Source organism: Gorilla gorilla, chromosome 10 (assembly GCF_029281585.2).
Source record: "Gorilla gorilla gorilla isolate KB3781 chromosome 10, NHGRI_mGorGor1-v2.1_pri, whole genome shotgun sequence".
NCBI lineage: Eukaryota > Metazoa > Chordata > Mammalia > Primates > Hominidae > Gorilla > Gorilla gorilla.
The window spans coordinates 100517591-100531532 of NC_073234.2; the positions used below are offsets into that span (position 1 = coordinate 100517591).

General features: G+C 32.6%; 1 protein-coding gene across 4 annotated transcripts in view; it reads left to right on the forward strand.

The window, feature by feature from the left end:
- LRRIQ1 (leucine rich repeats and IQ motif containing 1) overlaps nt 1-13942 on the forward strand; it is a 226345-nt gene that overhangs the window by 116073 nt on the left and 96330 nt on the right. For 3 of the 4 annotated variants that reach the window (XM_063694186.1, XM_063694187.1, XM_063694188.1), the window contains exons 19-22: nt 7156-7245; nt 7900-8021; nt 8539-8634; nt 8888-8970. In XM_063694186.1, the coding sequence (XP_063550256.1) occupies nt 7156-7245; nt 7900-8021; nt 8539-8634; nt 8888-8970 (391 nt within the window). Of the gene's footprint in view, nt 1-7155; nt 7246-7899; nt 8022-8538; nt 8635-8887; nt 8971-13942 lie in introns of those variants that run through there. The other variant, XM_063694189.1, reaches the window with a different exon arrangement.

Consider the following 13942-nt stretch of genomic DNA (forward strand, 5'->3'; position numbering starts at 1 on the left):
CTTTCCTGCCAACAATGCTTACAATATGGCAGACACCATGCTTAGTGCCAGGATAGGTAAATAGACAGAAAAAACATAGCTCTAAGTTTACGGAATATCAGAAATATATTAGAATGTTTTCAGTTAATTATAATTTTTATAAGAGGAGTAAATATAAAATTATCATGATAAATTAGCCAAGATCCAAAAGCCTAGATCAACTGTCCATGAAATATTTCCTTAGATTGATTTGTTGCCTCTCTGAAATGTGATTTCATTTAACAAGTGATTAACCAAGGAACACTTACAACCAAGAGTCATTTTATTTAGTTTTGTTAAGTATAGTTTACCCTAATTTATTAAGTGCCAAGAACTATGAGGGATCTGAGATTTTATCCTACATGAACTCTAACAAGTTAGGGTGCTGATAGAAGAAATGAAACTTCAAGAGACAAATACAGTTATTACCTGTAACAGCAGGCAGCAAGAGCTTCATGTACCAATTCTCCTTTTCCCCCAAGTTCCATAGGAGGAAATCTGAAGAATGTCTTCCTAGTAGTCTTGAGCCTAGGATATCCCATGACTTCTAAACGGCTGTTAGCAACCCTGCCCATCCTGTGCTCCACAGAAAGTTGTTATCTTTATTACACCAGACAGCAAACAAATTTCTGCCCTCTACTCCAAAGGGAAACACAGTCTCTGCCTTCCCATTCTGTTAGTTTTATGAACATCTTTGGAAAGATAGTCTGTAACAAAATCTGTCGTAAGTCATGCAGAATTGTTAGAAATCCATGGAGAATTGTATCCCAAAAATATCCATCCCTTGTTTTTACATGAGAAATTTTCTAATAAGTATACTATTCCAGTGGCCACCCTGAATAATCTGACAGGGGCTGGGACAAAAATCAATTAGATTTGCCTCATGGTTCATGCAATTAAGGTTACTATCAATAGTCCAGGTGTTTTCTCCTTAATTTTTAAATTGATCTTCCCAATAGGCTTGAGACTTTAATCCAACTATAGCTGGACTCCTTCTTTTCCCTCAGGAAGGAATTACAGGACAATTCTGCCATCCAGAATAACCCTGGTCAGCGAGTTGAAGCTGACCTGAATGCTTTCTAGGGCTATAGTGCTGTTGACTTAACACTTAAGAGTATGTTATGACCACCACACCTTCTAGGTGGCATTTGTCCACCCCATGGGATGACTGAGAATGGGGATGGGGAAAATATCCACATCTGTTTCACAAGGGAAATACAACATCTGGGGCCATGCCCTGCTGTCTTGATGGATTTCTTAGTAAACTTAAGATAAATTACTATGAAATTGTGTTCAGAGCCCCTTGGAAGGGGATGGCAGGTCCATTAGTAAGTTAAATTTAAGGTGCTTGCAGCAGTTTGGGACAGTCCTGCAGAAGTTTTGTTTTTGTTTTTGAAGGAGGCCATAGGGGCAGTTCAAAAGATAAAAATCTCCCTCTTTCATGCTTCCCAGGATTTAAGGTATTCCTTTCAAAGATTCTGGTTTCTTGTTCTCCACCTACTCCCTCAAAATTAGGGTGTTACATTTCAATAGTTATAACTTCACCATTTTTCTAATCATTCTCTGTTAACACTTAGACCTTTCATCTTGAAAGTTCAGGAACAAGGAACAAGTGCCCTTTTATAAACCATAACTAAGATTAGTTTGAATACTCTTACTCTTCTTTTGGCCAGGCTGTACCTTGTTTAATCATTCTGGCCTATACTCACTGTTAGAGAAAAGAGATACTCATCATACCCAGGAATAGTCAGGATAGAATCCTGAGTTGTCCAAATAGATCTATATTACCTTCCATGCATTTTTCCTAATCATTGCTTAGGAAGTGGCTGCAAGAATATGATATTTTTTGGGAGAGAGCCATGCTCACTGATAAAATTGCTTTATATAGATGTGTTGATAGAAGGAGGTGATAGAGGTAGGCGCAGACTATCAGTTCATTGTTGATTAGCTTGTGTCACAACTGTCACAATCAAATGGTACAGAAAACTGAAAACTTAGGCAACTAATTTCAAAGGCCACATTTGTATGGCCAAAGCCAGCTGATGGATAACCTAAAAGATATTAACAGTGGCAAAGATTTGAAGGTGTAGTGTAGTCAATTTTCCAACAGGAAGGGGCAAAAATCCACAAGATGAGAGACATCCTTCACTATAAGACAAATGAGAAAATTTTTCAGGAATCACAAGTCTGATATAAAAAGTAGGTCTACCTTAGATATAAAGTTAGACCCAGTCAGTTACTTGATTCCAGTCATTCTCATTAGGGAATGGGCCCTTACCATGGGCATCTGTATGAATAACACAGACAGGGCTATAGGCAGCTGTGATTTGTTTTCCCTATTTGAGGGCCCAAGTCATGGTGTCTTTGGCTTTTAATGTGGCAGACCCAACTGTTAAGCCATTGGCAACAGTCCAAGAATCAGCTTACTTTCAGCTTAGCCAAACCATCACTGAACCAGGCTCAAGAATTTAAGTGAACTTGGGTGAATTGAGGTCCCTGTGAGACAGCAAATTTGGTTCAGGCAGTGAAGTGGAGATGAGTTTTCCCTGAGATAGATAGCTGCTATTTTTTTTTTTTTTTTTCATGAAAAGCCGAATGCTACTGAGGCACATTTTTGAGTATACCATTTTCTTTTCACAAGTGAAACCTTTTGGGACCTTCTCACCTTTTTGGTCATTGAATTCAAGTTGTCCCACCCAAAATGGGAATTATCAAGCCAGTGAGTCACAAGAACTCTAAGTGCCAGTCATTTAGTTTCTAAAGGAATCAAATAGAACGACAATAAGTGCTTTTCCATAGGAGTGTACCTGATTGCTGTATCAGAAAGGCTGCAAATCCAAAACCAGAAGTGATGTCTCCAGATGAACACTGCCTCCACTGCCAGTTACAAATCTATCCAAGTTCAACTTCATTTTCAATACATAAGTAATAAGTACATTTGATAATAATTCTCAAGTAGCTAGAAAGCTTTCCAGATCCTCGGTTGTAATTTAAAGAATATCTGAACAGAAAGCTTTCTTTTTTTTTTTTAATGTATTTATTTATTTTACTTTTAGTTCTGGGATACAAGTGCAGAACATGCAGATTTGTTACATAGATATACGTGTCCCATGGTGTTTCACTGCACCTATTGACCTGTCCTCACAGTTCCCTCTCCTTGCCTCCCCACCCACCAACAGGCCCTGGTATGTGTTGTTCCCCTCCCTGTGTCCATATGTTCTCATTGTTCAACTCCCGTTTATGAGTGAGAACATGCAGTGTTTGGTTTTCTGTTCCTATGTTAGTTTGCTAAGGATGATGGCTTCCAGTTTCACCCATGTCCCTGCAAAGGACATGATCTCATTCCTTTTTATGGTTGTGCAGTATTCCGTGGTGTATATGTACCATCTTTTCTTTATCTAGTCTATCATTAATGGGCATTTGGGTTGGTTCCATGACTTTGCTATTATCAATAGTGCTGCAGTAAACATATGTGTGCATGTGTCTTTTAGTAGAATGATTTATATTCCTTTGGGTATATACCTAGTAATGAGATTGCTGGGTCAAATGGTATTTCTGGTTCTAGATCCTTGATGAATCTCCATACTGTCTTCCAGAATGGTTGAACTAAATTACATTACCACCAACAGTGTAAAAGTGTTCCTATTTCTCCACAGCCTCACCAGCGTCTGTTGTTTCTTTACATTTTAGTAATTGTCATTCTGACTGGTGTGAGATAGTATCTCATTGTGGTTTTGATTTGCATTTCTCTAATGATCGGTAATGTTGAACTTTTTTTTATATGTTTGTTGGCCACATAAATGTCTTCTTTTGAGAAGTGTCTGTTTATGTCCTTTGCTCGCTTTTTGATGGGGTTATTTGTTTTTTTCTTGTAAATTTGTTTGAGTTCCTAGTAACTTCTGGATATTAGACTTTTGTCAAATGGGAAAGTTGCAAAAATTTTCTGGCATTCTGTAGGTTGCCTGTTCACTCTGATGATAGTTTCTTTTGCTGAGCAGAAGCTCTTTAGTTTAATTAGATCCCGTTTGTGAATTTTGGCTTTTATTGCAATTGCTTTTGGCATTATCGTCATGAAGTCTTTGCCTATGCCTGTGTCCTGAATGGTATTACCTAGGTTTTCTTCTAGGGTTTTTATGATTCGAGGTTTCACATTTACGTCTTTAATCCAGCTTGAGTTAGTTTTTGTATAAGGTATAAGGAAGTTGTCCAGTTTCAGTTTTCTGCATATGGCTAGCCAGTTTTCTCAGCACCGTTTATTGAACAGGAGATCTTTTTCCCATTGCTTATTTTTGTCAGGTTTGCTGAAAATCAGATGGTTGTAGATGTGTGGTGTTATTTCTGAGGTCTCTGTTCTGTTCCATTGGTCTATGTGAGTAGAAGGCTTTATTAAGCAACAACTGAAATTTGTATAAATTTGCAGTGGTAAGCACGATATATTAACATACATTTTAAAAAACAGTGGTATATTTATAACTCCTAGCCAATTCATCCTGACATTTTGAGATTTTATTTCCCCCAGCATACTAGGTAATGCCAAATCTATTTGATATTAATAAGCTTGAATACATATAAATTCGTTGTCTTGGTAACATATTTTTGGTTGCGATTATATAATTACCAAAAGCATCTTTAACATTTTATGTAAAACCTTCTCTTTATGCTTCTAGAAATTTCTAAGAGATAGTAGTTAAATAATTGTTCTGGGATTCTATAAAAGTTTCTATAAACTTTCTATTCAGCCAAAAAAAGCTATTTTCAAAGTTTTGTGTACTTTTAGATATTAATTAGAAAATGTCAATTTTATCCAGACTTTATGTAGCCTTTCCAAGGAAGAGCACTCTGTCAACATCTCTATGATGTGGCAAAGAAGTTTATTGTGCTTTGTGGGATCTTGTCCTGCTGAAGAGAGAAAACAGCTGGATTTCTAGAGAATATAAAAAGTAGATGGTTTGGCAGGTGTTTAAGAAAACAAAAATTTTAAAAAGGTTGTTTGTATAAAATCAGTGTAAGAGTCAGGCAACTTGCCTGACAGTGCTGGTCGTTTTCCATAACCACTCCTCAGGTGGCACGTTGCCTTTGTAATATTGTCTCCTTCACATTTTCTCATCAATTTAGCAGTTTTCAGCAGAATAAAAATACTAATTCAATTATAGCTGATATACTGGCCCTTGATCTTCCCTGAGATATGACTGGATTTTCCCTTGTCATTGAAAAGAAAAAACAAAAAAACTCTTAAGTTCTAAATCCTGTTTACAATTTTACATCAAATAAAAATTTCCATCCCCACCTTATTTTAACAGAAAAGTCATTAGATTTATTTGTCATTCATGATGAGCTAAAGAGAGAATTCTGATTGTATAAATCAGTGGGAGTTTACTGAGTTACTAGCCTGATTTAACAAGCAATCAACATAAATGGCTTAAATACATTAGAAATAAATGGCCGTATCTTTTTTTTCTGTAATTTTCCAAAAGTACCAAAGCATATGTGTTTCCTTTTATTTTAGAGTCTCCCTGAACTGTAGCCATTGTTTCTAGACTGCCATTTTCAACCCTTTTCTTTCTGTGAGGATGAGAAGGAGGAATACTCATGGCTCTGGTGAGAGAGCTTTGTCTCTCTCTGCCTCTCTTTCTAATAACGCATTTTTTTAACAAATATTGAATTATTTACAAATACTGAAATTTGAATTTTTAATTGACAAATAAAAATTGTATATGTTTATTGTGTAAAACATGACATTTTGAAATATGTATACATTGTAGAAAGGCTAAACTGAGCTTATTAACATGTGCGTTACCTCACATAGTTAACATTTTTTTGTGGTGAGAATGCTTAAAATGTATTCTCTTAATGATTTTCAAGAATATACTATATTATTATTAACTATAGTCACCATGTTGTGCAAAAGAGCTCTTGAATTTATTCCTCTCATATAACTGACAAATAGCAATTCTTCAACCAAATATATATTAAACCATATATAACTATGAGATATATATATGTATATGTTAATATTCGCTACCTAGAAGAAATTTAACAGTTGATCTGTCTAGCAACTGAATAGAGGCACACTATTTACATAACATTCAAATGGTGCAAGTTTGGTTCAGTATCCTAAGACTAAATTTCATTAAGTGAAATTCTGTCATTGCACTACCTGCCTGTAGTCAATATGTCCTAGGCCTGCCTTTCCAATGGTCTTTCAAAAGGCAGTCAAGACACACTGTAATTGTGTAAATGAAAAATTGCATTTACATCCCCTCAGAATAAATTATTCTAGTTTTAAATCATAAAATGTTTGATTATTTTACAACCTTTTTAAAAAAAATTGGTATTCTAAGCATCTTTTTTCCCCAAAAAAAAATACAGAAACATAGAAATTAATTCTAAGCCATATTATATATTCAATCAAGTAAAAATCAGATAATTACATCCTAAATTATACAACACTAATATAATTAGCAGGTTCCATTGTGGAAAGATAGAGTAAATTTAGAAATTCCATAAATTGGAGAAATATGTCTTAAGAGAGGGAGTTTAAAACAGGAATTTCCAAATTTGGGCTTAAATTTATATTTTTGTTATTTGAACAGTTGAATTAGAGAATATAAATCAGGGACCATGTTCCTTGTATTGTTTAATTCATTGCCACAAAATGTGGTTTTTTTACTCTATTCAGAAAATTTGTGAAATTAAAAAAATTTTAAGAAAAAGCTGGTTTATAGACTGTTTATAGAAAAATTGACACTAACATATTAAAATACTATAAATTTTCAATAGTGATGTCTGTACTGTAAGAGCTAAAAAAATGACTTTACTCAGTTCCATCTAGATTTGGCTCAGAGTCATAGTTATAAACAGTTAAATACACTGAAGAGTCTGCACCTCATTTTTTAGAGCATTCAAATATCAAGTTTTCACTTTATCCAAAACTTAGGGATGAAAAGTCTTATCCCATTTTTTAGCATGTTTTCATTAAACAGATGAATATCATCTCACAATAGTAAGTAGAAAAATTCCTGTAAATAAAAATTCTGATATACTTTGTCAACATTTGTAGTCTATAAGATGAATTAAAAGAAGCATTGTAAAAGTTATGTAAGCTAAATTACATACATTTTAATATTATTTGTGCAGGCTGCCTTAGAAGAAGAATGGCTAGCATTAGATTCCACCCGCTTCCCTTCACAAACACTGCTTCTTTCAAACCAGCTGCATTGGCCAAAGGTAACATGTCATGGAAACTTCTGAGTCCTCGATCTTTGCTCATTTCTTAAGGTTATGCTATGTTGCAGTGATTAATAATACGATTTATTGACTTGAAAAACACAATTACTTTTAGAAGCCTCTGACTTCCTCCTCATCCCCAGATGTAATTTTTCATGTAGCTTTTCTTTCATTTGCTCCTTTTTTTCTTTATTTTGGATTTCTTTCAACACTTTATTTCACAGTAGCAAAAGAAAAAAAATGATATGCTTCAGCTGCATATTTGGCAGTAGGCTAAAATCACTAGTTGACAGCACTTTAAAAATACAAAAATATGCATTAAGAGGGCAACAGCTGAAGATTTTCAGTCAGAGGTCAATGGACTGCAATATCTGTTAGTTATTTGATAATCTTTGAAGTTTTAGTTTTCTGAGATTTTTAAAGATCTTTGCAATTAATCATTTTCTATATGAGAGCTATCCCAAAAAGCATAATTTCCACCACTACAACAAAGGACATGTATAATATATTACATAAATTTCATTTTATTATAATTTTAATTTTATAATGAGTTTCCCTTAGGAGGCTATTTGGTAATATGCATGTAAAATAATACAACATAAATGCTAGGATTTTTTATTTTACTTCACACTTATTTACTTTTTTTGTGAAAAGATTCCTGGAAACTTAAAATGGGATGATACTTCACTTAATTTACCAAGTAATCCAGCTCAAGCATGGTTATGTAATGACAAAGAAAATTTGTCTTCTTCAGAACACACACAATTTAATAGCAGGTAAGCTAAACTACTGTTTTAGAGAATCAACTTGTGAATGACAACAGTATTACATATCATACAAAAGTAGTACAATTATAAAACTAGATGTGAATTTACTTGTTTAGGAAACAGAATATTTAGTGTTAAAAACATCATGGTCATGAAGAGTTTTCAGTGTAAGGAAAATGAATGAAGTAGGTACATTAAAGCAACTACAAAATTTATATGTCAGGGAAACAATGTAATTAATTATTGTAAACAAGTGGATCTTTAAATACTATATAGGTACAGATAATGATTAGACTAAAAATTCCAGTGCTGTGTTACTTTTCACAAAGGGATTGAAATACGCTTCAAGTAATTGAAATGTAAACATTTTAAATTAATGGCAGACTTTTATTGCCTTTCAAGATAATGTTTTTTGCTAACTTAGATTTTATTTCCAAGTTTGAGACAACATAAACAGTTTGTAGTTTTAAAAAGTGCTGATATACTTGTGTTGATTCAGTTAAAAGTAGTTTTTTTCTATTGCCAGATCAGAAAATAAAACTTCTTCCTGGACACCTGAATCAAAGACCAATAGAAAGAGTTTGCTAAAATCTGAAAAAGAAAAAAAAATTTCAGAAGAATGGTATGTAGTCAATTTGACACTAATAAATTAAAAAATTGAGAGATTGCTAAAAGTCCAAGACAGATACTTTTCAAGATTTTAAGAATACCTGTATTAGTTTTTTAGAAATTATCCATCCAATTTAGTTTCTTAAATGGGAATTCACATTTATTTTAGTATGCTATAATTCAGATATGCATGTCTATTTTTATATGCATATCTAAATATGACCCGGGTATTTGTTTTACCTTTATTATATTTAATCTTTTAATAGGGGCTTTAAGGATATTTCTACTGCTCAGCAAATGTTGAAGAGGGCACAGAAAATGAAATCGAAGAAACTAAAGAAAAAAATAGGTGAGTAATTAGTGCTCTTTGAATAATAACTGTGTATGCAAAATTGAAGATAATTTCTTTAAAATATATTTTATAAATTATGTTTAATAAGAACAGTAATCAATTCACAGATGACTATGTATAAGATACTCTGAAAAAAATAAAACTTAAGAGAAAATTATGCTATGCCATTGAATGATTTATACTCTTAAACACTATTTTTACTTTTTTCGGCTCTTTCTTATATACTTTGCTATTGATTGTTCTAGCTATTGTGTACTGAGAATTATAAGTTGTTTTAAAACTGGTTCATTTTGGCAAATGTTGACTCTAAAGAGTATCTGCTTCACTCCTTAGTCTTTTGTGTGCTTTTAAATTGCTTGATTATTCAATAAATTATATAAATTTATCAGTTCAATGGATTTTAGCTATGAAGACTTCACAACTTAGAATCTTGGAAAAGCAAAGTTTATATATTTTATGATTTTGTAGGACTTGGGAAATGTTCTAAAGCATCTTTTATTCTATCCCACTTGTGAGGCTACTCTTTAAATCATTTGTTTTTCTTTGGATACCTCTAATCATTTTAGTGTAATTACTTAATATATGGAGTCAGAGAAGAAATATCAGGATATTATGATATCTTTAATTAAAACTATTTAAAATAATTGCATGTAACTTTATATATAACTGTAAATATTTACTCATATAAATAGAAGAACATGTATTTCTTTTGTACATCAGTTTTGTTTTCTAAAGTTCTTATTGTTAGTAAAAAGTTTCCAAAAAAGACCAGTTACTCATGAGCAGTGCAATAAATGTATACTTTTCCTATAGATCTAGCTTATGTAATCATATGAAAAAATATTTCATAAAACTATTTTTATCTTTTTCTATTAATTATATTTTAATTATAATCCAGTAAATTCTAAGAACCAGATATAAATATAACATTTTAAAACAAGTAAATGTTGCAAAAGTGCTTTTGATTTTCAAGGAATAACTGATATTTATTGGCACATCACTGACTAGCCATTGATAAGTTACTGGTGATTCATTTTTATATTCTGAAGTGTTCAACTTCCACACCTTATTGTTATATTAGTGATATCTTAATTTTTTTACTTTTTTGTGATAACATTTTTATTGAGTAGTAAATTTTTTCAGGTTTAAAACATTAACATTTCAAGCATTTTTAAAGAAAATATAAACACCTTGCTTTTTAATTTGTTTGTACCTCCTGCACTCTCATTTTGTAAGCTCCTATTAAGTTCATCAGGCTTCTCTGAACTGAATGCTATGTGGTGGTTACCCAGTGAAATAGTAGCTCCAGACTCTTAATGATAGTGAGATTCTCTTTCAGTTCTCTAGATATAGAATCTAGTAGTGTAAATCTGGCAGTGTAATAAACTCTATTATTGCTTTGATGTCTATTTCTACCCATCTTCAGCAGTATCAAAAACATTCTTTAAACAACTGTTTTGAGAACAATAACAATTTCTGAAACTCCTGGGGCAAGTTCAAATATCAGAGGTGGTTTAAGAACTGATTCAGCCAATATTCAACAAATAATTATGACGTAGTTGTATTCAAGGAATTTTGCTAGGCCCACTTTTAAAAGTATTTGTAATGTTTGCAATAAATAGCCTCCAGTAGTGAAAGCAGAGGAAAAGCTTAGCTTGTCAGACTTCCCATGTGATTCCGTCTCTGGGAAATATATAGGTCTTTCTTGCCAACTCTTGTAATTGAGGGTTTTGTTGGGGGTGAGAACATTTTTTATAAAGCAGCATAGCAAGTGTTTTAGCAAAGGATTCAGTAAGGAATATATGCTAGTACATAAAAATCACTGCTTTAATGGCCACGACTAGAGATAATTATCAGGCAAAAATTAAACCTCTTTTATCAGTCACAAGGGGGCATGACAGGGTAACAAATGAAAGAAAGTAACCAGACATCCAACTTAATGACCACATCTTTAACTTAACATTTTGGGTTAGGTTAAAATCCTAAATGGCAATTGTATAATATTTATGGGAACTATTACTCTAATAACATGATTATAATCCAAATTGCATTCTTATTACTGTGTAAGGTTTTGTATCTCTATGTATCACTTTTGTTTTGCTTTATCAATATATTAGAATAATGAAACAAAACATTTTATGTTTAAAACATGAACGCTGAAATGTAAAATTTGGTGATAAGTTTTATACTCTTCTCACTTTTTTCATTCTATTCTTCATTCACAACAGATATACAGATTAGAAACATTAAAGGGAGGATTAATGGTGAAAAGCATGAAAAAGAAAATCTGAGAGATCTTTTCTAATCATCACATTTTGTCTATCTTCTGTTCAGTTGATGATGTAGAACTTATTTCATTTTGTATCTGTGAGCAAATTATTTAAGATTCTGTGCCTCAGGTTTTCTTCTTATAGAATAAAAAATGTTCAGTACTTTTTCCAGTTTTATAATTCAATCGATCTGTGATATACCATTAACTTACTTGCATCTGTCTCAAATAATGACCATAATTTAAATTTTTACTCATTAATGAGTTAAAACAATGTTTTAAATATCTAAATTTGGTTAAACACTGAAAGATTTACAAGCAATTTTTAAATATACTTGGAGATACATATCTTACATAGACAACTTGCCAACTTGAAATTTTTAAGCCACTAGAGGGCAACATCGTCTATAAAACTGCTGCAAGACTAGATCTACGGGAGTGGGGAGCGTGGCAGGAGGGGTGTCAGAGAATACGAACAATTAATTAATGTAATAAATTATGGCCTACAATCTAACAAAGTAGTAATCCTCAAGGAAATGGAGCACAATTGCAAGAAGTATGGTAGCTTTAATTCAAATTTCTGCCACAGAAAACCTTAGAGCGCTCAGTAGCAAGCACTTCATATTTTGTTTGTATTTTGTACATGTTTTTATCAGTCAAGGGATATGAGTCAATAATATTTTATTTATTTAAGATGAAAATGAAAATACAGCAAAAGCAGAAGGTCAATTAATTTAAGAAAGTAGAATGTAATGGAATCAGTTGCAGAGAGAGGGAAGAATATGAGGAAGCTCATTTATGAAGAGGCAACAAACAGGAAAGATGTGGTATGGGCAGCTACTAGGGGAGACTTAGTATCGATGACTTCTATTGGTAGAAGTGAGACCATCTGATTAAAAGAGGAGGAGGGTGGAGAAGGAAGAGGAGGAATTGACTGGAAGCTACACGGTAAAATCTAAAATTGTGAGGAGTTATCATTACTTATACAGTTTATGTTTGGGTTATGGTGGTTGTTTTTCCTAGTGAGTAATTGCTTTTAACCTCTTGATTGGCATAAGCTTGAACCAATAATGACTGGTCTTGTATTTCTGGGTTTTATTTGTTTGTTTGTTTGTATTTATTGTTGCTTCATACACAGAAGCAGTTTCAGAATTTGGTGATCTGTGTTGAAATTTAGCAGATATCCAGGGAAGTTTAGAATTCAGTAGTGCAGTGAAGAAGATCCTGTGTAAGGTGAGAGTTACTGGTTTATTGAAAACATGCAGGGTCAATAATCTCACAACACTGAGTGTAATTGGTAGCAAGACTGAGATGAGGTGGATGTAGAAAGGGAGTGGGTGTTTGGTTTTGATGTGGAGCACTCCTCAGAGTGCTCAGAGAGAATGAGGTCTGAGTATAGGGATTTTGGTGGAGATTAGCTGGTAAGAGGTTTAAGGAACATAGGACGAAGACCTAACATGGATTCTCTGCCAGGAATTAAGCCAACATTAAAAAAAGGCTAATTTTTTATGTCAAGTAAACAATTCATGGGCTATAGCAAAGCCATCAGATTGCAGAATGATAATAAATGTAACTAAAGAATGTTAAGGGGGAGGGACCAGCAGGGAATAGTATAGACAAAACTCTACCAAAATGAAGTTTATTCAAGATTTATTTTGTTTACCACATCAATTTGCAGAAAGATTTTACAGGAATTTTGATCAGATGTTACTGTGTTATGCTCTCAACAACAAAAAATTAATAATAAAATTCATCTGAATAGTAAAATCCTTGAGGGCTGAAACACTCTTGACATCTCAGACCTACTACCACCATGCCTAGCACCTGGTAGATATCCAATGAATGTCAATTGACTAAAAAAAAAAAACTAGATAAAAGTCAGTAATATACATTTTACAGTATGTGTGTGCATTTTAGTCATGTAACTATATGCTTATATTTGGGAAAATTTAAATTAGTAAATAGTACTCCTTTTAAGATTATGAAATATTGCTAGTTATTCAAGCTTATTTTACAGCACTGCTATACACCTTATTTTACATCTGCAAAAAATGGGTAATAATAACCAGATTTTTATGTAAGAAGAAAAATACTAAAATAAAACAATGAGATAAATTAGAATTATAGAAGTTGAAAAGGGATTGTACAAGGAATTTAATAATATGGATACTCTAATGCTTAACTAAAATTATATTATTTAAATGAAATAATAAACTGTTAAGTATAGAGATGCATGCATAATAGGGACATGGTTACTTACCTAGCGGTTTCTTGAAACATTTTTGAACATCTATTTAATACCTATTTCCCCAACACTGGGCAAGTCATTGCTGGGAGATACAAAGATTATGTTTGTAAGGCAACTTACACCTGCTGTTGATTACCACAGAGGAGTAGACTTAAGTATACAAAACTGACTTTATAATGAATAAAAACGTGTAACAAACTATACTGTTTACAATTACCTTATCGCTTGGCTTTTTTTTTTTTAACTGGGTTGTGTTTTTATTTATTTATTCATTTTTTTATTGAGGTAAGAATACTGCATTATTACCAGTGGTATTTTCAGGGACTATCAAAATCAAGTGATTTTTTTTCTATCTAAAAGTACTATGTTTCTTACTTCTTATAATTATCCCTTTGCAATTTGAATTAATTCAAGATTAAATCAATTTATGCTGATGCAATCAGAATGACTGA